At 33.7% G+C, this 26,991-nt stretch overlaps 1 protein-coding gene across 4 annotated transcripts in view; it reads right to left on the bottom strand.

Moving 5' to 3' along the window:
• DYNC1I2 (dynein cytoplasmic 1 intermediate chain 2) overlaps positions 1–24,192 on the bottom strand; it is a 50,720-nt gene extending 26,528 nt beyond the window's left edge. Inside the window, exons 1-6 of one of the 4 annotated variants that reach the window (XM_059928090.1) lie at positions 24,031–24,192; positions 23,651–23,759; positions 22,605–22,721; positions 20,126–20,243; positions 9,152–9,242; positions 2,293–2,408 (exon numbers count right to left, since the gene is read on the bottom strand). In XM_059928090.1, the coding sequence (XP_059784073.1) occupies positions 2,293–2,408; positions 9,152–9,242; positions 20,126–20,243; positions 22,605–22,712 (433 nt within the window). In that variant the 5' untranslated portion in view covers positions 22,713–22,721; positions 23,651–23,759; positions 24,031–24,192. Of the gene's footprint in view, positions 1–2,292; positions 2,409–9,151; positions 9,243–20,125; positions 20,244–22,604; positions 22,722–23,650; positions 23,760–23,784; positions 23,933–24,030 lie in introns of those variants that run through there. The other 3 variants (XM_059928091.1, XM_059928092.1, XM_059928089.1) reach the window with 3 other exon arrangements.
• Between the last annotated feature and the right edge of the window lie 2,799 nt (positions 24,193–26,991).

The raw sequence follows: 26,991 nt of genomic DNA, 5'->3' as shown, positions 1-26,991 counted from the left end.
AACTGTATGTGTGTATATACTTACGTTTGTGTGTGTGTATGTATACATATATAATTTTTGAAAAAATATATCATGGAAAACAGACTAGAAACAAATGGCTATTGCACAGTGGTATAATAGACACTTCCTACCCTTTCTGTCTTCTCTAAATTCTCTATGATACACTACTACAATTATTAAAAAAAAAGAAAAAAATTTTTTTAAATGGAAGTCTTCACTTAAACTAATTATAGGTATATTATAATAGGCATTACCCAAAATAGCTTCAGAATGCTTTACATTTCAAACAATCCAAAAGGCATCTCAAAGTAAAGCTAAATCTCCAAATTATTATTAGAAGGAAAAAAAGCCTAATTCTTTTTTTAAATGAGTCACTGTACCCTCATTTTGGCTATTTTACTCACTTTCTGAGTTAACATATCTAACAATGTAGCTCCCAAAAGACAGACACTATAACACTTGAATATACTAGTTAATAAAATAATATTTTCTGGAAATTATAGAATCCTACAGTATTAGTTTTTTCCATACTGGTAGTTCAACACTTTATCTTTCCTGTTTTCTTTTTCAAAAGTGGCTTATGTCTCAAACAAGTTTACCATCAGGGTTTTTTTTTTTCTGGTAAGATGAGGAGTTTGCACCTGTGAAAGCTATCTTACCAAACGACAGAGCAGCAGGAATGAAAAAAATGTATCCATAGAGATGAACATTCACGTGGTCAAGTAAAAAAACAAAACTCTTGGATAAAAATGTTATACTGATTTCCTCAAAATTTTCAAGTTTAACTGTATGTACGATAATGTCAACTCCTTTCAGGAATAAGATGAAATTGAAAGGAAAAGTTTAAAATATTTATTTCATGTCCATCCTTAGTAGGCAGGGAAAGGAGAGTTGTTAAAAATGCATATGATGATCTACCATTAAGTTAAAAAAGGTTGTAAATAGTTATAATCCTAATTTTCTTTTGAGGTATATATAAATATGAAAATTTGAAGATTTTCATTGCTAATAGCTAGGGATTTCAAGGATTTTTCCCCCTTTTGCTTACTTGTATTTTCTGGGCTTTCTGCAATGAATATTACTTTAGTTTCTCCTTAATGGAGAAACGTGGTAATTTAACTGAAATTTTAAAGATAAATTAATTTAAACATTTGATAAAGTGCTTAGGTTTGATATTCTATAATTAAACAGGAATAAATCTTCCTGGCTAAGGAGAAAAAAATGTTCTTTATGCACAGACTGCTAAAAGGATTATTTATTATAGGCCCATAATTCCAAAATATCATCAACTCTAAAATCCATAACTCATTTGGTGGTAAACCCTGACATGACTGGAGGTAAAGCTATCTTTAATCATTATCTCACTCAGTTTGAATATTCATATCTTTTGCTGTTGAAATATTAATGCCCAAGATGCTGCTGGAGTGTTTTCATATGGTACATATACTTTATGAAATGTGAAAAATTCTCTGAAATGTGAAAAATTCTGAATTCCTATATATATACCTCCAAAGGTTTCAGATAAGAAACTGTGTATCTGTATTAAGGATATTAAGTAAACCTCTTTTATGTCTAACACATTTATTAGCTTCCCTTGGAAAAGCAAGAACTATCATATTAACTTTATGCTTAAATCATTAGCTATCTGATGAGAATTTAAAAATTAGTCCCCACTGTAAAAATGGTAACTCCTTCTCGTTTAAGAATCAAAGGACTCCACATTCAATATAATGTATACTCCCTCTGTTTCACAGAGATTAAAAACTGCTATATAATCAACACAGTAGAGCCCTTAGATCATAAAAGAGGAAGTTTATGAATTAGGTCTAGATTTGTTCATTAATATGGATTAACAATGACAGTATATCAGAATACAGTATACTCCACAGAAAATATTGAATAATTTACATGATTTCATTTACTATGGGATATATTGATAACTCTCATTTTGGGAAGAATTATGTTCATGACACAGAAATAGAACATGCTTAAGTTTTTCTGCTTCTAAAGCAGCACATGGCAACGACAATATGAAAACGGAAATATTTACATTTAGGTCAACAAAATTAAAAACATACATACAGCTTATATTTCTATTAACTTTTAAAAGAAAAAGTTTTAAAACTCTAAAGAACAAATACATAATACAGAAATCCAAAGCATTACTTTTATAATATTCCCCTAAGAAAATATGCCAAAAAACAAAAAAGGAAGAAAAAAAAAAAAAAGGGAAAGAATCCACTTGTTTAATATGGTGGCTTAATGACAATCATATTAAGGACAGATACTCACCTTCTTTGGGTTGAGCCATAACTGGAGTCTGAGTTTCCTTCGTATATGTGACGATTTCACGAGGCGGAAAGTCAACTTGCGTAATTTTAGCCATTCCAAGTTTAATAGGTCCTCGTCTAAATAAAGTGAACATAAATGTTTTTAAATATTACAAATGATACATTTTAACTACATCAAATAATGTTACTTTAGAAAAGTAAGAATTAAACACCGTATATCCAACAGTGTAATTTAAATCCCTGTTTTATTCAAGAAATTTTAAATGAACAATTGGCTTTATTTTAACAAAAGAATTAGAAGGTAGCAAAAACAAAAGATATTTCCGAATCATTCAAGGTGTTTATTTTTCACTTTAAAAAGGCAAATAATTTAGTTTCTTAGAACAAATGTGTGGGTAATAACAGTGTAAGAGGAGAGGAATTTCAGAGTAGACTGCTGAATACGGTTGGTTATGAGAACTGTTTTTAGCAGGGATACGATTCTGGACATTTTTTCAAGAGTCAAATATGTGGATCTCACTCAGACCACATTTAGTTCACTTCACCATCAGAAAACTTCAGCTTTAAGAGTGAGAAAGAGGTTTCTGTTGAAAACCGTTTTTTCTACTTATACTCTGCAGAAATGGAGAATCATACAGTCAATTTAGATTTTAAAATAAAATATTTAAACTTTAAATCTCTAATCTCTGCATGGTCAACATGGTCCTTGATTCACATATGGACAAACTATTGTGCAAACATTTTAGACCTAAACTAAAGCCACGTATCTTTTGAATATCATGAAATTACTAAAGTCACTTCTGTTTTAAATAGGGGGGAATACATTCTTTTCTGACAAACAGAAGAAGAGACTTGTGGCTATTACAGTAGATGTCTAAATTCTAAACCAAATATAGCATGCTTCCAAACTCCCAAAGTTCTCAATGATGACTCTGTCTTAAAAGAATATCTAGTAAAAACAATGGTGGAACTTCCAGAATATAAAGGAGGATATCTGAAATATATATATACACACACATATATATATATCATTGGTAATATAACAACTTTTTTCTTATATAAACATCCTTTTCAAAATCCTGTACAAAAAAGTTTAATAAAATTAGTACATTTAAAGAATTAATTTTCTCTAAGGTCCCAAATGTGGGCCATAAGAAATTTTTAATGTGTTTTCTACCTTGGGAATATCTAGCCTTAAAGAAAAAAAAAAGCATAATCAAAGAATTAAATGGGAAAATTTAAGTACATTTGAAGTAATCTAGTATTCTAAGAACAAAATATGAAATAAGAAACTTTATATTCTGATATTTAAGATGTAAACCATATGAAAAGTAAGTCACTCACATATCTGATAAAAAACAGTGAAGCCAACATTAGGAACAAGTTACTAATTTGAGTACATATAGGGTTTAATAGATAAAAATCACAATACTAGAACAAACAAACAAAATATTCTAAGATTTAGGGAGGTAATACCTCAGTTAACCAAAGCCACTTTTACTGAGAACAAGCAAGCAACTGGGGGTGGGGAAGCCTCAGGGCAGCCAAGAGAGAGGCCTACCAGCTAATGTACAAGAAGCTCATATACTTTTCTTATATGGCCTAATTCAAGGCTTATTAACTCTTAACTTTAGACAGAATTCCTAAAGGTGTTGGTCATATGTTTTAGAAGCTGCAAAATATCAAGGGAAAAGAGCTATCTGAGTCAGGCACAATGGCAGCAGCAAACATTTACAGTTTGCATTGGAGACTAGAATAAATAAATGAATGAATAAATGAATTAATGAGTAAATCAAGAGCAATCTGGAGCCAGGTGTAGAAACCAACAGCTCTGTTCCTCTCAAAACCTTAGAAATCATCAGGGAATTTTAATATAGGAAAATAAATTAATATTCATGTTGAGTAACCTAGAAAAGGTTCAATTACATGTAGCGTATTTATTAGAAAAAGTTTGGGAAGTTTGTAATACATTGTAGAAAAACTTACATCAAAAATATAGAAATAATAAAAGTAATTTGGACATTTAAATGGGTAGACTTAGGGTACCTCTAAAATCAGATACATAAAATATGTCTTTCACAAATGATAAGAGGATAAATGAGGTGTCACAATAAAATATCACTCTTCAAAGTATTACCTGAATATTAGAAATTTAAGCAAAATAAAATTAGGACAATTTCACAAAGAATCAAATTAATTATAAAGGAGGGAAGGTAATAAATCTATTCAATACCCCAAATCGGAATCTGAGTGAAGCTGAAGAACTGATGGATCTGTATCCCAATGCAGCGTCCTAAATGGTTGTAGGACAACCATGAAGCATTAGCAAAAAAGGCCATAAGTTAGTCAAGCAAATACATTCTATGAATAGCTAAAGTACGGTTCACAATTAAAACCCACATGTTCTGGTTAGTACAAAAAAACACCAGGTATCACTCAATGCTCTAGTGCATGCAATAAGCATAATATGGTTAAAGATGCAAACATACAACCTAGAATAGTTAAAAGACAGTATTTTCAGATTTGGGGAAACTAATATTGCATAATAATGGCTAAGAACAGCCAAAACATTAACATCCCAAATAACACATTATTTTTGGATGATAACAAGCTAAGCTATAAAAAAAACAGTTGAAATTTTAAGTTTCCTAATGAAAAAAACATTAATAAAAACATCTTAGTTAACATATTATAATCTTGCCCAAAGCATTAAATGTGTGCAGGAAATTGTCATATTGGTAAAGGAAATGAGTCAACACATAAGCCTTTCGGTAAGAAAACCAAAGACTATTCCACTGGGATACAAAATAGCTAAAGTTTCCAAAATGTGACCCTTATGTAATTTATGGGTTAAGCACTGCCTTGGGCTTACATGTCATCTGCTTTAGAAAGCAGCTAAAGATTTCTGTCTCTAGGAAAAAGTAGATTATTTCCCCCAGGAAAAATATTTTATGTTCAAAGGATTTACCTAAACTAACTAAACTTATGGAGAATATCAATCCTAAATAAATATTCGGTTGTGTTTTAGCCTTGCCTATTGGGTAAACAACTTACATGGGATCTTTTCCAAAAGATTTAAGGAAAATTTAGTCATTACTAGAATAAAAGCTACTTTATGACACTGGTACTCTTGTAAGGTTAGCGATGTATAAGATAATTATGTACAGTACTGTAAGATGCTCATAGTCCCTATTAAAAGGTTAAGCACAATACATTTGGTGCTACCATCTTAGTCAAATATATTTGTTTCTCACATATATAACAAATTATAATATACAACTAAAACTGCTATAATATTTAAATACAAGAAATGATTTCTATACTTGCCTCTACAATTTATCAGTAAAAGCAATCAGATGAACTGAACTAGAGAAATCCTTCATTTTAAAAATATAAAGAAAGATCTTGGGATTTAAATGGTATTGTGTGTACGCAAAGAAGGAAGAGGCCACAGTGAAGATTTACTTTATACTAAGCATTGAACAGAAACAAACTTAGGCTTTGTTAAACCAGAAGGAGTTTTATGAGATGCTCTCCAAGGAATGTTCTGTACATAGCCTTTACATTCTTTAAGAGCTCTAGCTGTTACCAATGACATAGAGCTCCTTGTTGAGGATGTCATTTTAGTCTAAAATCAAGTAAAACTCTACCTCAAAATAGAACCAGTACTGAAAACACATGGCACAACATATGGGATTATATTTATTAAAGGCATCTGCAGACATATAAAGTAAAATTTCAATATAATCTTGAGACATATAATCAAAAGCCTAAGAGATAAACTGATCAAGAATGGAAAAAAGGAACAAGAGGCATGGATTACTCAATTGAGTAACTGTCAACTAAATTTTAGAGATAACAGAAGTGACTAAGAAAGTGAACTAACATCTTAATGAAATGCAACTTCCCAATCTGCAAAGTTAGAGAAATATCATTTTTCATGGCCTCTTATATATTTATTCATAAATTACCACCAGGCCCAATAGAAATTTTTGGCATTTAGTAATAGTGATTCAGATGTTTTGATATCATACTTGGTAATGTCTAATATGTTTTTTCCTACTCCCTAAGTGTAGTAATCTTAGACTGTCTTGGCCAGCTAATGTAAGTGTATAGGTTTATACCTCTCACACATCTTCATGCATTTTCCTGTTTATTCTTTATCATCATGCCTGCTCAATGGAAGTTCATTCTGTTCATTCTCAGACTCCAGCATTCTTTTTAAAAGCCACATATTTTAAAATGCTATTGTTTCACTGCCAATAGCACCAATTAATCAACAATATTAATTATCTATTATGGAATCCATAGTTTTCTACTGCGTGTGTATACATATATATTAGGCAGTGAACATACTCAGCCCTCCTGAAAATTAACAATTAAAAATGAGTCTGTGCTCACTAAAGAGATATCAAGTCACCTCATTTAAAAAGAGAATTTATTTCCTCTCCTGTTAAACTTAAAAGAAACTAATTTTCTACTCATTCTCTAATAAAAACAAATACCCCTAAAGATATTTAAATACCTGTTTTCTTGTTTTACATCTTATCATTACAAATCTACACTATAAACACAAGTTAGCACACTATTCTTAGGATTTTTCAATACAGTGAATAGCATCTTTAAATTAATGATGTAAATTAATGAACACTAGAATGCAAGTTTCCCAAAGGCAAGGACCAGGAACATTATTTTCTGTGGTAACCTACAGCATTTAACATTAAATTGGCAATTCAATTAATATGTATTCTAACACAATAAATATTTTTCTTAACAGTTATTTACTTCCTATACCAATTTACAATATTCCAATGGGTCTCTCTAATAATCTCTAGGTTTTCCAATGAAACTTGGGAGGACATATTTTAATTCATACAGATGTTACATAGTATTTTTTAAAGCAAACTTGCTGATGTTGCATTAAAATAATCTTTCTACTCCTATTCAAAATCAAGAACAATGAGTTCAGAATTAACACAGTAGAGTATCTGCATTAAAGTAATATATAATATCAAATAAAGAAATTTTTAAAATACCTTTTTTTTTACCTTGGGAAATGTTTTTATTATGGTAATGTATAAGGGGAAAATAAAACCCTTCTCTTGAAAATGCCACCTGTTTACTAGCAAAGGAATACTAACATATTTGCATAAGAATACAGAAGAACGAAAGTAGGAAACAAATTTAGCCTTTGAAAATGAATTTAGACTAAATAAATTTAGTTTGGAAAAAACTAAAACAGGTTTGGAAAGCACATCTCAAATTCAGACTGGTCAGCCTTTTGTGCCTTCTAATTATTAATGACAACCTGATTATTCAGAAACTGATTAAAGTATTGAGTTTATGGATTAGCTAGCCCCTTTGCTTCTTTTTTCTTGCCTTGTCTTTTAGATGCTCATTACTTGTAACTTCAATCAGAGGTGCTTGGGCACAATGAAGATAAAACTTCCTAGTTTATTTCTCATTAAAAGGTGTGTTGAAGTTTTCCTGAGGAGGACATTTAACTTCCTAGACCAAAATAAGGATTCTAAATAAAGATTCTAAACTAGCTATGTTTAATCTCATTTCAGCTGCCATTAGAAGTCAAAATGTAAGATGCTGTTAAACAAAGACTTAGTATTATTGTGTGTGTGACAAAGAGAAGTAATAATACTTTTCTCAGTATGATCTTTGGAAAGAAGCTGAAATCTTACTGAACTTTTGAAAATCAAGTCCCAACATGTGGGCAGCATCCTAAAACAAACATGAAATATTGTTTTATAAGGAAGACCCAAGTTCAGGAAAACTTGGCAGTAAACTTTTTTTTTTAATTGAGGTATAATTGACATATAACATTATATTAGTTTCAGGTATATAACATAATGATTTAATATTTTTATATATGGTCAAATGATCACCACAATAAGTCTAGTTAACATCCGTCACACATAGTTACAAAATTTTTTTCTTGTGATTTTTTCTTTCTTTTTAAGACCTGCTCTCTCAGCAACTTTCAAATATACAATACAGTATTGTTAACTACAGTCTCCATGTTGTACATTATATCCCCATGACTTATTTATTTTATAACTGGAAGTTTGTACCTTTTGACCCCCTTCACCCATTTCACCCACCCCTCACCCCCTTCCCCCACCTCTGGCAACCATCAAAAATTTTAGAAATGAAAATAAAAATGAACCAATCTGTTCTCTGTTATCTATGAGCTTATTTTGTTTTATTTTTTAGATTTCACAAATAAGTGAGATCATACAGTATCTGTCTTTCCCTTTCTGATTTACTTCACTTAGCATAATGCCCTCAAGCCAGTAAACATTCTTTTTAAAAATTCTTTAAATTTGTTATTGAAGCCAATAAACACTCTTAATGTTTCCTTAGCAGTTATTCCTTATTCTTGATATTTTATGCATTATTATTTTCTACCTTAATTAGAAATAGTGACTTAATGGAACAGAATTAGGCTGTTTAACTGAATTGTTTAGATTTTCAACTACTGAATGGAAATTAAGCATAATACAGTAGAGAGGTTTTACACTATCTGTACCCAAAACATTCACATAATAACCAATACAAAATTTGCTTAAACAGAAAAATAATTTTAATGAATTAACACTTCTATTTTTAATATAAAATAATCAGCATAAAATCAGTTAACTAGTCAGTACTCAGTTAATCAAGTGTGACAGTAAAATATTGTTTAAAAAAATTTCCCCCCAATTTACAACAAACAATTTCTGTGCCATTTAGATTTCAAAATGTTAGGACTAACTCAACATAACTATTCAGAGCCCCTGTACAGCACTGACAGTATCTGGGCACTAAATGCATTCTATCATTAAAATACTGAAAGAAAATTACTGTACCTAGATCCCACTGCGCCATCTCCAGAGTCTTGGCTTCCAGCTTCGCTTGGAGTGCTCACAGATTTGGAGGATGGAGACATAGGAGGAGGGACTAAATAGTGAAATAGACAGGTATCCGCTGTTACTACACGGAGAGGTTGCTCAGCTTATGACGTTTCAAAAGTAATTTAACATGAAGTAATTAACAAAAAAGAGAAAATAATGGCAAACCAAAAAACAAAAGTACATGAATGAAAATGAACAGTAGAAAGAAGAGGAGAAAGACAAAGTTAACAATGCATGCTGACGATTCATGCAATTTCTCTGGCAAAATGCATTTGGGCTTTATATTTAAAAAAAAAAGCAAGATTATGGAAGGATGCATCTTCATCTCGGCCAACACCAAATGTGGGTACTAATTTTCAAAGGAGAGCATTCCTTCTCCCTTTTCTAATTCTTTGCTTTTAAGATCACCAGATCATTTCTAACTAGTGTCAAATCAAAACTCTGAATTTTGCTTCAGAAGTCATTTACTGTCTGATTTTCTGAGATTTATTTTAAAATGTTCATTTTTGTCAATTTTTTCTTTCAAAAAGAAATTGATGTCTTAAATGATATTTTCCCCTCACCAAAAATAAAAAGGGCCAATTTAGAGAAATGACTATCACTAAAGGAATGGCTCCTTTAAAAGTCCATTAGTTTCCAGCAATTTGGGTGAAAAATGCAAACAGGCCATAAAACAGCATGCCTTCTAGACATGATGCATAACATAAAGTGATGCATGCAACTTAAACAAGGCAAGACTTAATGGTAACGTCCTTACCCCAGTATTCAGAAAAAACTGAAGTGTACAGACAAAGATACAGACACCCAAAATATTCTTAATCCCTTCTTATAGAAAAATACACATTTTTCATAGTATATAAAACAAACAGCAAATGCTTTCCCCTAACTTGCCACTTTTAACATTATATACCAACAGCTGAACGTGCGTATTTCATGCTATTACATTTGTAAAACTTTTTGATTACCATTGCAGGGAGTATAGGAGGATCATCACTGCCATCTTCTGGTTAAATTTTACCATAAATGACCCCAATCCCAAGTATCTTTTTAAAATAATTTTTCAATGTACAATATTAAGTGACCAATATATTTTATGTTGTGCTGCAAGCCCTTCTTTTAATAGTTTACTGAAAAGAAAGTAAGTTCCTAGTTATATAGAAACCAATCTAAAGAAATATGTATTTAATTAAAAGTCTGTGTTTTTGGAATAGTCACATTCACTGAACCCTTAAAATTATGTTTAAATGTTTATACATGCTTCAGTAAAAACAGTGGGTTTGCTCATCTAACAAAATGCACAAGTATAGTATGATGAATTACATCTTAAACATAAGATACAAAACTGATCATCCTTATTTTTCAATGCCAAATTCTACTGGAAACCAATAATAAGATTAGAAGAAAAAAAAATCATAGCTAGAATGTTTGTTTCCTGAGATACAGTGGTTAATTCTTGCTCAAATTTCAAAAGACCATAAAAACATAATAAAAGGTTTCTAATTTTGTGATTAAATCTCTCAGAAACAATGCTAAAACCAGATTGCCTTCATATAATTCACATCATGATACCACTCTGCTAGGGGCTGCATATATAACTCGTAGCTAAACATGACTTGTATCTGAAGTAAAAGAATATTAATGTCCCCTAATTTCTCTTAGGTTACATTTTTCCTCATCTTTTTGTCCACCACTCACTGTGAGGCTTCCCCTAGGCGTCTAAGTTCCAACTGATACAGGATAGTGGTTTGTCTACTACACTGTAAGCACAAATATGTTTATTAAATTATTTAGTATAAATTACTAAATATTTAGTAGTATAAATTTACTACTAAATATTTAGTAGTATAAATTTAATAAATTTATACTACTACAATGTTTTCATATTAAAGATTTCCAAAGAAGAAATTTTGAATTCTTTAAATTACAAAGTTAACTTCAGGCTTAGGAAAATAATTTTTCTAAGTATACATACAGGAAAGATTTGAGGAAAATAGTAATATTCCTATCAATCTAATTATTTGTGATAAATTATAAAATTCTTTTCCAGTTAATGTTTTCTCCCCTTTCTGGTGACTTCAAATATCTATGATTCCACTCAATATGTTCATCACCAGTATCTTAATTAAGACTACATTAAAAGAAAAATACGTTACCTCAAATCCTTTATGAAAACAGGTTAAATAGTAATTATACATACATAAACACACTAAACTAGCCAATTCTCAAATAAAAGTTTCAGAAATAAAAAATAAATTACATAGGTGATGCAACCAAATTATCACAGTTTCTCAGCCAGAAGCAAGATAAATCACCATAACTTCAAATTGGTAATTAGATAAAAATCTCCATCCCAGAACTATATTCTTTCAACCAAAGACAGTTTGCAAGCCAGCTGATAAGAGACTCATTAAGCACTCAATGTTGTTATCTGGCCCACCAAATTCATCTTTCAATAATAAATAATCTATACCACAGAAGGGACAAACCTAGAAAAAGAAAATTACTATCACTGAAAAAGGAGGAATGGTAATAGGAAAAAAGGGAAAGGTAGCGTTATTTGGTGACTACCATATTTTAACCCAATTAGTCTAGAAAAATCAAAGAATACAGTAATTGCACAATAAGGCAATGTCACTATATTCCCAGACTCCAATAAACGACCCCCCAAAATGAATAAAAGCATGCATTCAGGGAGGTTAAAAAAAAACTAAATAACTCATAGTCTCTCAAATCTCAGAAAGGGCTTAATTCTAGAGTTCATTTTTAAAGATGGCTTAAGAGTACAATCAGCTTTAGAAATAACGTAAGTTATTATTAATTAGCTTTCGCCAAATATCTGAGATATGATTTGCATAGTAAGAACAGTGATTCAATCAGATTACCTTTACTCCACAGTTCTGTATATAAAATAGCCTAAAACAAGGCTTTAAAAATGGTACAAAATAAAAGATTTAATATTAACATATACGAGTTAATCATGTGAATGTTTTTAAACTTCTTAGAAGTTTAGAGCAAAGATACCTATTTCTTTCTCAGAAAACCAAGGAAGAAATGTAAAGTAAACTGAAAGACAGATCTACACCATGGCATTCACTGATCATGCAAGTAATACTGAAAGGCTGTGACTCTGATTCTTTAGGACAAAAAGACAACCAAGAACCAAGAAGGCCTTTCCTGCTAGCTTAGATCTTGGCCTCCCCCAAAGATATAAAATTAACACTACTGCCATTTGGCCTGTGAAGGAACAACTAGAAATTTTACAACCACAAAGGACCTGGGAATGTACCTAGATTTAGAAACCAGAGTTAAGTTTGAGTCAACCACTCAGAACTATACCAAAGTCTCAGAGATGAACAAGGATGGTGCACAGCTCAATTACTTTTTAAGTAGAAAAAAGTCTCTAGCAAGAAGGGGCTCTTGCCAGGAAGAAGAACCTAGAAAAGGTGGACAGCCAAAGAAAGTAAATGTAGGGAGTGGGAGTATTGGCAGAGCACAAATGGGAAGAGAGAGCTTCTGAGATAACCAAAAATTGTGAGGCCTCTTGTAGCTCATCTATCTATGATACTCAGCACTCAAACATAGTCCGAGTTACACAGTAATGCCCTCTTGTGGATACAAGTGCTCCTAGGCTGGAATATTAACATTTAAATATCTGTTTAAGTTTTCATACTTACTCTTTTTGTCCTGAAAGATGATGCTTTAAACCTCAATTCTCTGACACAGATGTAGAGAACAAACGTATAGACACCAGGGGGGAAAGTGGCGAGGGGGGCGGATGGTGGTGGTGTGATGAATTGGGAGATTGGAATTGACATATATACACCAATATGTATAAAATGGATAACTAATAAGAACCTGCTGTATAAATAAATAAAATTCAATTTAAAAAACCCTTAATTCTCTGAAATATTAATTTCTCCCTTTCATATGACATCTTCTCCTGATAACTTTAAATATCCTCCCCTTACCTCACCTAAATGTTTCCTTTATTCTCTTCAATGTAATTCAGAGCATCAGATAAATTTTTTTAAAAGAAATTAATAAAAATAAAATTTTATAGTATTAAAATACTATAAGGAACTGTTCTTAAAAATAGGCTAAACTTGAAAAAATGACTTGATAACATGGAAATCATTCTATCTAAAAATCAGACTTACTAGTTAGAGAAATAAGTGCTAGGGATGTGATGTACAACATGATGACTACAGTTAACACTGCTGTATGATATATAGGAAACTTTAAGAGAGCAGATCCTAAGAGTTCTCCTCACAAGGAGAAATTTTTTTTCTTTTCTTCTTATTGTATCTATGAGATGATGGATGTTAACCAAACCTACTGTAGTAATCATTTCACTATATATATAAATTAAACCATCATGCTGTATACCTTAAACTTACACGGTGATGTATGTCAGTTATTTCTCAATAAAACTGGAAAATTCAGATTTAAAATATTCAAAAGTTATAAGGGAGGGAAATAAATGAAGCAATACTTATTTTGACTACTGAACTTCTTTTGTTTATTCCTAATAAAAAAAATTGATTATCACACTAATCGATGTACTGTGCCCTACTGATACAGACTCAGGCTACAGAGTAATGGACAAAACCTGTTTTCATCTCTTTACAAGATGGTTAAAACAGTAGTTACACATACAAAAAGAGATTCACTTTATTTATTTATTTTTTGATCATCAGTGTTTACTAACTCCACATTTGATAAAACATGTCTTGAAAGTTGTGCCCAAAATTAACTTTCTGAAGACTGGCCACTTAAATTTTGTTAAAAAAAAAAAAAAAAACAAGCCATACTTCTTTAGTGAAATATTCAAATTTCAATTTCCACTATGCATTTTCCTGAAATTTAAACAAGATTTTGTTGTTATTGCTTTTAAAGCAGACAGCTTTTATTTGGTCTTACCAGGTGGAAAGACACATGACCTAATAATAATTGAACAAACATTTATGTGTCTAGTCTGTGCTGGACACCAGGGATAAAAATATAATATACTGTCCCTGCTCTCAAGGATCTCTGACAAAAAACAATCAAATGATCAAATAAATACGAATCTACCAGCAAAGAGAAGCTAAGAGAGGTTTTATTAGCTGTCTCTTTTTTAAAAAACGAATTCTTTTCAGCAGAATTTTTTTTAAGAAGGGAAAATGTCCATTTTAGGTAAAACCAGACTGATGCTTTTAATAAATCCTTTTGAATATTTTAGTGGTGTTTTTATACTTACTTCTACAATTTAAAAATATTTAATAAATACATTTGTAGTGAAAAGAAAAACAAGTATCCATCCTGGGTCATGATATAAAATGTATTTTTATTGTTACTGTCAAGAAAGTTTGATAGCCACTGCTTTCACCTGTATCCCGTATTCTCCAGGCTTAATTTTAAATAAAATACTGGAAAGATCTTTAGACATCTGTGAGAAAACAGAAGGTGGAAAACTGCACAACTCCTTTCATGAGGCTACTATAACCATTATAATAAAACCAGACAAAATACAGTAAAAGGAAAAAAACTATAGGTCTGACTCTCTTATGAGTATAGATGAAGAACTCCTAAATAAAATATTAGCAATATATAAGAAAAATATTCTCATAACTAAAATGGGTTTATTCCAGAATGTAAGCATGCTTTGAAAACCTACCAATATAAATTATCATATTAATACATCAAAAGGGGAAAAAAAAGCATATGATCACCTCAAAATATTAGGAGACCTATGAGTCTGTCGTACATATTTTGGTGATTTTAAAGGATGTCGAAATTCTTTGTGAACGTGGGCTGGACTTAGTGACTCTCTTCCCATAGACAGAATGTGGCAGAAGCAATGTCCTCTGACTTCCAAGGGTAAGGATAAAAGGATAGCTTCCTTCCGGCTCTCTTTGTCTTTGGATTGCTCACATTGGGAGAAGCCAGCTGACATGCTGCAAGGATACTCAAGCAGTTAGTTCTATGGAATGGCCCATGTGGATAGGAATTCAGGCCTCCCACTAACAACCAACACCAACCTGCTGGCCATGTGACTGAGCAAATCACATGGCCAGTAAAGCAAATCCTCAAGCCCCAATCAAGCTTTCAGACGATTAGAGCTCTGACTGACATCTTGACTTCAACCCCATGAGAGACCCTGAGCCAGAACCACTGAGCTAAGCTACTACCAAATTCCTGACTGGCAGCAACTGTGAGAGATAAAAAACGTTTATTATTGTTTAAAAAAACTATCAAACCGATACAAAAATAGAAAACTTGAATGGACTATAACCATTAGAAAAACTTGAAACAGTGAGTAACTCCTGCTCTCCACTATCCTCTGGGGAAAAAAGCATAATCTGAGGCAGTTTTACAGTTGAATTCCACCAAGTGTTTAAGGAACAGGTAATATCTATCTTTTACAACTGTTCTACAAAAGAGCAAGAGAGAAAGCTACCCAATTTATTTTAAAACCACAACCATGGTGGCCACTGAACATGAACAGCACAAGAAAATTATAGGCAAATTTCATTTATGAGCATATATACAAAAACCTGAAATAAAATATTATATAATCTATTCTTTAAATACATGGAAAAATTCATCTGCCACACCTGGATGTGACTACTAGTAACTAAAGTGAAAAAAATTAAGTATGATTTTTGCTTTTCTAACAGGAAATGCATTCAGGGTAACCAAATAGCCCTAGTTAGTGAGGGAAACCTCCCCTTTACAGAAGAATTTCAGTCAATAAATGTAGAAGGAATGATGGAATTATAAAAATAATTTTGCAACTCCTAATTAAATAACTGATTTAGAAAAGATTCATCAATAAGTATTAAAACTACTTGGTAAAAAGTTGACAGAGAAATGAATATTTCCATGGTACCAAAGTATCACCTCCAGATATTACTTGCTAGTCCAAAGGGAAAAAAAGTAACTACAATGGAGAAGCCTGGCTGTCACAATTGTAACCCAGCGATCAATCTCAGCATCACTGATAACAACCCAGACATATGTGCTACTGATGTGACACAATATGAAGTACACAGAATCATCTATGAGATCTTCTTGCCAAAGATGTTCAACCTGAAGCTAATCAAGTTTTTAAAATCTAATTTCCAGTTTAGAGGAAATAATAAAGGATAGAGGAACAAAAGCTTAAATGTGAGAAAACCCTCAGAAAAACCCAAAAGGAGAGACATTCTAGAGACCAATTGGCCCACTCTCCTCAACCAGTCGATGACATGGGGCAAAAAGGAGTATGTGTGTGGAGGATCTTCTAGATTTAGAAAGACTAAAAACATACAACTAAATGCAACATATAGTGCAGGAAGGTTTTCAGGGGAAACTTAAGAAACTAATTTTTTTTGAAGGGAAGAAAAATATTGTGAAGCTATGGCTATTTTGAAAAAGATGAAAAAAGAAGGGGCCATTTTCTATATAAGAAATTAGAATATACTAATATAAAGCCACAGTAATTAAAACTGTGTGTTAATAGTATAGAATCAGACAAATGGGTCAACAGTGAACATACAGAGCCCAGGAATGCCCATGAATATATGAGAACTGACTGAATGACAAAGTTGGCATCAGATTATCAGTGGGGGAAAGATGGACTATTTAACAAATGGTACTGAAAAAATTAGGTAACTATACGGAGAAAAATTAGGTTGTATCCCTACCTCATATTATATTCAAAAATATAACACAAATATCTAAAGGTGAAGGCTAAAATAATAAAGAAAATGTAGGAGAATATATTTGTATCCTTAAAGTAGGAAAGGATTTCTTTTCAACGAAAACCAAAAAAAAAAAAAAGTTATAAGTGGTAGATCTGACCATTATCAAAATAAAGGATGTGAACATATCAAAATGAAGGATTCTGTTCAATAGAAGATACTATGATGGAAGCAACCTAAATGTCCATTGACAGAGGAATGGATAAAAAAGATGTGGTACATACATACAACGGAATATTACTTAGCCATAAAAAGGAACAAAATAATGTCATTTGCAGCAACATGGATGGATCTAGAGATTGTCATACTGAATGAAGTCAGACAAAGACAAATATCATATGATATTGCTTATATGTAGAATCTAAAAAAAAAATGGTACAAATGAACTTATTTACAAAACAGAAATAGAGTCACAGATGTAGAAAACAAACTTATGGTTACTGGGGCTGGGGGGCGGGATGGAAGAAAAGGGGAGGGATAAATTGGGAGACTGGGATTGACACATACACACTACTGTATATAAGATAACTAATATGGACCTACTCTATAGCACAGGGAACTCTTCTCAATACTCTGTAATGACCTATATGGGAAAAGAATCTATAAAAGAGTGGATATATATATATGCATAACTGATTCACTTTGCTGTACAGCAGAAACTAACACAACATTTTAAATCAACTATACTCCAACAAAAATTAACAAAAAAAATACTATGAACAGTTAGTAGATGATAGGCTAGGAGAAGGTATTTTTTAAAAGACTAAAACAGACAAAGAAGTCCTCCCTTAAGTATACAAGGAACTCCTACAGCAAGGTAAAGAACCCTAATAGTAAATGGGCAAAGGATATGAATATGCAATTCGTAGAAGGGAAAATCTGAATGGTAAATAGATATATGAAGAAATAGTCAATCTCACTGTAAACAGATAAATGTATATTACATTTTGACATACTACTTTACACTCATCAAGTAGACAAAAATTAAAAAGTTGGATAATATCAAGTTATGTGGATATAGTGAAACAGTTACTTTCTCATACACTGGTAGCAGGAGCGTAAACTTACAGTCATTCTTGCGAGTGGTACGTAGAACCTAATAAATGTAAGTCAGCCTACACACAATAACATAGCAAGTCAATTCCTCAGCATACATTCCAGAGAAACTCTTCCACAGTCCTTTCAAGGAAAAAGAATATATTCTTTGCAGTGTTGCTTGGGATAGCAAAGCAAAGAGACAGAAGCGATCTAAGTGCCTATCACTGGGGAACAGATAAGTAAAATATAGTATATAAAAGAATATTATGTACCAGTCAGAAGTGAATAACTAGATCTATATATAACAACGCAGGTAAACCTCAAATACAATGCTGCTTGAAAAAAAGGAAAAAACAGAGTGAGACATATAGTACAATGCCATTTATATATATAAAACATACACACTTAGATATATGAAATCTTAAAAAATGTCAACACATGTTGGACAGATCAAAAGGACGTATGTTTAAAATCCAAGAATGGGTACTTAATGCAAGACTGGAAAGGACAATGGAATTGGAGATGGGAAATGAGGGAGAAACACACACACACACCACACACACCACACACACACACGACACCACACACACACACACAAACTAAAGAAGTCTTTCAAGAACAGGTGATGGAGGTGGGCCATAAATTGAGAAACCTGAGCAAGTGAATTTAGTGAAACTGAAGTCCTAAAAAGAATAGAAAAGGAAAAAAAAAAATCCTACAGGAAAAAAAGAGCTAAAAGCTCAGAAAAAAATGATCACTTTAAGACTATACAGCTGGGCTTCCCTGGTGGCACAGTGGTTAAGAATCTGCCTGCCAATGCAGGGGACACGGGTTCGATCCCCGGCCCAGTAAGATCCCACATGCCATGGAGCAACTAAGCCCATGCGCCACAGCTACTGAGCCTGCACTCTAGAGCCTGTGAGCCACTACCGAAGCCCGCATGCCTAGAGCCCGTGCTGTGCAACAAGAGAAGCCACCGCAATGAGAAGCCCGCGCACCACAACGAAGAGTAGCCCCCGCTGGCCACAACCAGAGAAAAGCCCGCGCGCAGCAACAAAGACCCAACGCAGCCAAAAACAAAATAAATAAAATAAATAAATTTATTTTTTTAAAAAGGACTATATAGCTATCAAGCAACTTGGTTTAGTTACTAGGGTATTTTTTTTTAAGATAAAAGTGTTCTAATTCATTTACTTTTAAAATTGCAATATGCCACGGAAGCTTATTAAATAAAGACAGAAAAATTAAAGTACTTCAGTCTTCAAATTTTACCAATAAGGAAAAGGCAAATAAGCTGAAAGAAATAACAATGAAGCCGACCATGAAAGTAACCAGCTTTTTCATCTTGAAACCTTTTAGAAATTGTAGCTCTAAGACAGTTATGCTGCAGTTCACAATAGGCATACAGCAGATACTACCTCTGGTATTTGTCCCCTGGACTAGATGGAATTAGCCCACAAACTAACCCTGAAATTTTAGGTCCTTAAATGACAAAGGCCATGTCAAACTAAAATACTGTGTAACAGCACCCAGCTCAGAATTATTTTAAGTAAGCATTTAATGCTTTCTTACATGAAACCAGACTGTCCTCAATACCTCTATTATTTCAGCTTTTTGGTCTAGTATTGCTTTAAAGTGAACAGCCCAGAAAAAGAACAAGAATAAGTCAAACTGCTGCCAAAATAAGCTACAAATATTATTTCCCTTACTAGCATTGAGAGCAGAAGGCTATAAGCTTCTCCTTCCACTCCTATACCTTTGAATATTGATGTACTTTTAGAACTTTGATTCACTATACCTCTCTTCGACCTATAGAAAGGATTATAGAGTTAAGATCAGTAATCACAGTCATTTTTGAGCTTAATATAGTATGGCACAGATAACTTGTTCAACAAACATTTGTTGAAATAAATTACTGATTTACCAAGAAAAGTCAATTGGTTTATGTTAATAAATATAGTCTTGCAGCTCTTCTGAACAAACCAAATAACTACACATTAGCACATCTGAAAAAAGTCAATTCCAAATAAATTATAAGATTAATGATTTTTAAGAGACACAAATAAGAAAAATATACCAAATACATTAAATTAACTCATCTCACGTATGTCTGGGCTGAATAAGATATATGCCTATCTCTTATAAATGGATATATTCTTATCCTTACCAATGGGGGATTCTGGAGTTAGCCCCATGCTTTGAAGCAATGCTTCAGCTTCTCTTCTTTTTTTTTCAAGATCTGATTCTTCTTGCACAGGAGCAGCTGCTTCCTTCTTCTGATCAGTCTAAATTTTTTAAGTTAAAAATTTAAGTTTACATATGGTAGGAAACATTTCTGTTTGCAAAAAATATAAATTTTTAAAATAACATGCTAATACTGTATACTTCTGGAGGTGGACTTAGTTTTGAATACACATTATAGTCATTAAATGAAAATCATCCTCAATAGAGTTTTAGTAAGAATCTCCCAATGATATGTATTAAATTGATCCTTTAAAATTTTTTTTAAAATTTATTTATTTTATTTATTTATTTTTGGCTGCATTGGGTCTTTGTTGCGGTGAGCGGGCTTTTCATTGCAGTGGCTTGTCTTGTTGCAGAGTATGGGCTCTAGGCACGTGGGCCTCAGTAGTTGTGGCACGTGGGCTCAGTAGTTGTGGCTCGCAGGCTCTAGAGCGCAGGCTCAGTAGTTGTGGCGCACGGGCTTAGTTGCTCCGCGGCATGTGGGATCTTCCCGGACCAGGGCTCAAACCCGTGTCCCCTGCATTGGCAGGCAGATTCTTAACTACTGCGCCACCAGGGAAGCCCTAAATTGATCCATTTTTATATGTAATCAATGAGTTCTCACAAAAATTTTCTGAACAGATAAATTCAAAAAGTACAGTCAATTTCTATTTATTTACAATATGAAATTGCTATCCATGGTCAGGAATTGTGGAAATCTCACAAATACATAAATACCACAACACTCTGAATAAAAAAAAAAAAGACTGAATCATTTAAGAGATAACAAATTTTAAGTAAATGAACAATTTGATTCGTTGAAAAAGTTCAAGTACCTCAAACTTCTTTATGAAGTTTTCATTGTATTTATTCAACTTTATGTAAAGGATGTTTGTCAAAATTTCATCTGAAGACAGGGTTTGTTTTTATTTTATAAACTATAGGTCTTATTTTTATGATGATAAACACACGGTTTGGTTTGGTAAAATTAAAATTTACTCTTGCACAGCACAAAACATTTTTTGTTATTGAAATTTTTGCCAACATTTATTTCAGCCATTTATAGTTTTAGCAAAATCTTCCAGTTAAACTAGATAAGCCTCAATACTCTCAGATCATCCAAAACATCTCAAGTGAAATTTAAGCCTTCAAGGAAAAAGTTTTATGTATACACCTCAAAAATCTATTTCAGCTAGACAACTACTACTCATACAATCATCTGAGGTAAATTTTGTTAGTCATAATATTCTGATACCATTTTAACTTAAAGAAGTCATCAGAAAATTTCATCAAAATAGCCAAATAGACTATACTATCAAGTAGACACTTTACCTGTATATAACAATATATTAGTAGACTCACTGTTTAATAGTATTATAATTGTAATGTCTCTGGTAATGTTTGATAACCTTTAAATCAGATATAAAGCATGTAATAGATATCCCTTAGGGCCACTTGTGGCCATCTTTAGAAAACAAAAACCAAATTTGCCCTCAGCCCTGAAGGGTTTAAGGCTACACATACTAGTTTGGAATGGCTCTGCCAGTCTGACTCATGCTTCTATCAGTTAGCTTTTAATCAAATAGAGAACTTAAAGGTCCAACCCTCTTATAATAATGGATCACAAAAAGGTTCAGAATAAACTAGAAAATTCTTCAAGTACAGGCCTTTACAGTATCATAGCAATGCTGCACATAAATTGTACCTCCAGTTTTTCTTTTTCCCTAAGAGATTCCTAGAAGTCTTGGCTATTGCTTAGGCTATCACATAGAAAAACTTGGTACTAATGTCACACTTAGAACAAACTATCTTAACACTGGCCATTTAAAACATCTATGATAAAAGTATACAAATCTGCCTAAACAGTTTCCATAGAGATAAATGTACATTTCAATACAGGAGAAATTAAAATATCTCCTGCTCAGGGTCAGTGTATATTTGCCATACATGAGGAAGTGGTGATGCCAAAAATCAGAAGATGCAAGTACCTAGTCCACCTTTATGATAGTATCAAACCCACTACTTGGTAAAGATATTCCAATGACTAACTCATGATAAAGGAGATACGATCAATTTAATAATCCCCTAATCAATTAATAATCTATTCTATATTTCTCTTTGCCATTATTTATTCCAACAACCAGCAGTTCCGACGAGTAAAATATTCAGAGAAGTTCAAAGTCCAAACTAAGTTATGATGTATATGCCATGTTTTATGAGCTATTACAAGGCAGATGCCCCTTACTTTATATAATAAACATATCCCTAGAAGACTAAATATGCATATTGAACTTTTCACCTAAAGTGCTATATTTGCAGTCACAACTGCTGGAATTTTAACTATCCTGAAAGTATTACATAAAGGTATGAGTACTTAAAATCCAATTATTTTATATTATCTTTAAAAAAAAAATCAAACATACTTCCTTTTTTTTTCTTTCTTCTTCTTTCCTCTTCTTTTCCTCTCTTATTTGAGCCAACCGCTGCTTCTTACGTTCCAACTCTGCCTTTAATTCACTTTTGTCAGACATGTTTGCGACCTTAAGAAGCATATAATCATTTACAATCATCATTACATTGGTAAAAGCAACACTCTTCAAAAAAAATTAGTCTTTCAAAAAAAGAACTGTCTCGAGAGGCCATGTAGTTCAATGCTATCTAAAGAGAACATATAAACTCTACTTTTAAAATAACGGAAGCATATATATTACTACGACCTGAAAAAAATTATCAATATAAACAAATGTATATAAGAAATAAATACCCAGAATTGAGCATAGTAACTAGCACCAGTAAGCTCTTTAATGTTCACATGCTCAAATTCAACACAATGTCTCTGGCTCTTAGAACAGAGGACACGGGTTGGCATTAAAAGCTAAGCTATATGACACAGGTCAAATCTGCTATTAGAGTTTTGCATTCATCCCTAGAAATTTGATATAACAGGCGGTCACACAGAAAATTTCTATAAATTCTAAAACTACCATGTAATACTAAGAAGAAGCAAAACACAAATATTACCATCAATAACTATTAAATATACTTTAAGTATGTTTTTAGTCAAAGCCCAACAACAAAGTCTGATCGGATAACTACATACAGCTGACAGGTCCGCTCAACCTCCTACAGGCCGGAGCCTCCATGACTGACACGTTCACTTTCTTAAAACTCCAAGGAAGAGAAAGTCTCAGGAATTTTGTGCTACAACCTCCGCGTTCGGGTACTTTCCAACACACACCAAGTAAAGGAAAACGCTGTCAACGCAAGTAATAGCGATTTTTATTTATAAAATGGAGCAAGGCGAAAAGGAGTCACTTCTCCCCTGGGGTCACGGCCAAGAGGGAGCGGTGCAGGATAGGTCCGGGGGAGGGGGCCTCGAACTAGCCTCGAGGCTCCTCGGGGCACCTCCGGAGGGTCCAGAAGGGAAGGGAGTGGACTCGTCTCCCCTGGCCTCCTTGAGTCACCGCACCTGGCTCTCACCGCCTCTCCTTCCTGGAGCCCGGCCCGGGCGGCGCTGTCAGCAGGAACTGCCAAGCCGCCCTTAGAGTCCTGACGTGAGACACCGCAGACAGAAGGGCCTAGAGGGAAGGACAGTCAACCCACCTGTCAGGTGGTGGGATGGGGAAGAGTCCGCCTGCCAGCAACTTCCCAGTAACGTCCCTCTCCTTTGCCCCCAAAGGCAACAGTCGCGGCCACTAGCTCCGCGGCTTCCCCAAGCACACAAAGAGGGATGGGCGGCGGCTGCTACGGCGAGAGCTGAGGGACAAATGGCTTCACCACAACGAGGTCGCTCCCAGAAAGAAAGGGAGGGGCCCTGCTGCGGGGAACTGTAGCCCCTCTGTGACTTACCTGTGTAAAGCAGAAGCCGAGAGATGAGACAAAGAACCCGCCCAGGGTCCCGAAGTGTTTCCGCTTTGCCAAAACCTGTAAGACTAAGCCTAATAGCCTGGGGCTGGGTAAGCAAACAGCCACCTCGCCTTAAGGATTGACTCGACCAGGGAGAACTACAAGCCCCAGCTACAAGGAAAACCTGCGTACGGCGAGCAATGCACTCTGGGAGTCGTGGTCAACGGTAGTCGCAAAGTATGCTGGGACATGTAGTGTTCCATAGTCTTTCGATTTCCCACTTTGAGGCCTTCCTTCAAGATTACAAAGAGAAGCTTCCAGCAGTTCTCCTTAATGTAGTCTTGTCCGCTGGTCATTGCTCACAATGTTGTATGTGTTATATCTTAAGATCTTTGACTCAACATTGGCCGAATGTTTAAGAAGTGTTATTTTCAAGTGGTGAACCTATGTATTACACTGAACATTTGGTGAACACTTTCTAGGATATTTATACCAGTATTAGAAAAAAAACGCCTTATAGAGGTTTAAGCAAAATCTAGAATACAAAATCTAAATTTTGAAAATGTAGTGTAACCTCATTCTGTCAAAAAAATGTGAGAAATTGTCTTTAATTAGAAAAAGATTTGTAAATCTTTACTCAGTTTTCACTAGTGTTCGTGGTTGTAAACTTGCTTAGCTGGGGTGTTACAGTTATGAAAATTAGCAAGAAAACCTCTGATTCCTGTATTTCCTCCCAAATTTCTTTAAATTTAAGTTTCTTTAAATATTCCATGTACACATGGAATATTTATTTGAGCCTGCAAATAAAATGATAACTGTTGCAATCAATGAATCAATAAGAATATGTTAATCAGCATAGCAAATAATTCCTCAGTGTTTTGTTGCAGTGTGGTAGGTAGCATTTGGGTTTTATCTCAAAGAATTTTTTAAAAGAAAGCATTTCATACTATTGGAATCTAAACCAAGCAAGAAGGTTTCCACAGTTTTAGATGTTTTTAATATACAAAAGTTATTGGAATATGAATTTACCAGAAATGTGTGGATTGATACACATTTTTTAAAATTTTATTTAAAGAATTTAAAGCATTATTCAGCAAGAATTAAAGCTGACACCAAAGCAATGTCTTTCTTATATTCTAGAAGGACATTGCCCAAGTCTAGGAGTAATCCTAGGTTTCAAAATCTAAGTCCTTGGGCCTGTGTCTAGTCTTTTCCTTGTCTTGCTCTGCCTATATACAAGATAAATATCTCAGAAATAAATTTGAGAAAGGAAATCCTTCAATTCCAAGACTTTCCCCCATAACCTAAAATTTCAAAGAGCTTTATAACTATACTCCCTTTTTGTTTTCTTTCTTTTTTGTCCTAATATTTAGTTTTCATTTATTAATTTGAAGAATTGTTATTGATTACCTATTGTGTGCCAGGAACGGTAAGAGCTAAAATGCATATCTCTGTTCTCAAGGGGGAAGGACAGTCGGGACACTCAGTTCAACTAAGTATTATGATGGGATTAAGTAGGGAAGTGATGGAAAAACTCTGAAAAATAAAATGTTCAGGAGGAGGTGATTCCAGAGCTAAGTCTTTGATTCTGGAAGGTTAAGTAGAAGTTGGCCAAGCAAAGTAGATGCATAAGGTTGCCTTAGGAAGAGGAAAGAATATGGCCAATGTACAGAGGAGGTATGAGATCAGGGACTACTGGAGAATCTGGAAATAATTCAGAATGGCTGTAGGCTAAGACAAAAACTGGGGAAATGAAGCCATAGGCAGGGGTGAAGTCACATATTCCAGTTTAGATTTAGTCCTGAAGATGATGTGAATCCACTGATAGATTTTAAGTAGGAAAATGGTATGATAAGTTTAGCATATCAGACAACTGACCTTTTGAAGTGTCTGAGGAAACGCTGGTGTGCTGGTATTTTCTATTTGGCCCTTGGACTCATTTCCTGCCCTTCTCTGCCAAGCTCATGCCTCTGGGGGTTGACCTCATCTTCTTTGAGGTTGGGTTTAATGAAAGTGAGGCTTAGGTAAGGTTATCAGAAGGCAGATGGAAAGTGAAATTGGCACTTCTTCCCCACGCCTTCTCTCCTTTGATGTTATATCTCTAGCAGTAGCTTCATCCCTCCATGACTACAGCTCCTGCCAGGTGGCCCCTCCTTTATTGCTCTGCCTTTCACTGGGCTCTGGAAACTTTATCTTCTCTCATTGTCTCTTTATCTTCTCCTCTGTCTCTAAGTGTTTCATCAACTCTTATTTGCTCCCTTACCCCTGCTAGCCCCTTTGCAACTGATCCTTTCATTAAAAGACCTTCATTTGAACTATTTGAGTGAACTCTGCTTCTTGCTGAGACCCTTATTGATCCTGCTTGGTTGGAAGGATGGGATATGGAGAGAACAGGCAGAGTAGAGACTAGAAGCAGGGAATGCAGTTGGAAGGCTTTTGGATGGAACCAGAAATTACATGTGTATGAGCCAATGCATTAGCAGTGGGGATTAAGTAAAATAGATTAAAGAAATATTAACATTGTGTAAGACTTTTACAGCAATAAAGCAGACTACCCCAACTGACCTTCCCACTGAAAACAACTAAAAATGAGGATAAAACACCTTCCTTCTTGCTTCAAGAAGTTGGCAAGACAGTAAAGAATACTTAGGATAAAAGAAGGTAGGAATCTTGAGGGCATTTACCTAACCTTGTGAATTTTCACAGCTCTGTAGGGGTCAGAACACAAAAGACAAAGCCCAAGGCCTACTCTAGACTGGGATTTTAAAAAGAAACCTCCAAACACATCCTTGATATAAGAAATCCACTCCTACTCCTGAAGGACTGCCCAACAACTTTGCCACTGAGGTGGGTGGGAATAAAGAGGCAATTCTCTGAGAATGTGCAATCACAAATGGGCCTTCATGTGGATTTTCAGCCTGAAATGTCAGTACTTGGATGGTTCGTAAAAACACAGATGGAAAA

The sequence above is a fragment of the Balaenoptera ricei genome, chromosome 7 (assembly GCF_028023285.1).
Source record: "Balaenoptera ricei isolate mBalRic1 chromosome 7, mBalRic1.hap2, whole genome shotgun sequence".
Classification (NCBI taxonomy): Eukaryota; Metazoa; Chordata; class Mammalia; order Artiodactyla; family Balaenopteridae; genus Balaenoptera; species Balaenoptera ricei.
This window is presented reverse-complemented; position numbering and strand designations above follow the sequence as displayed.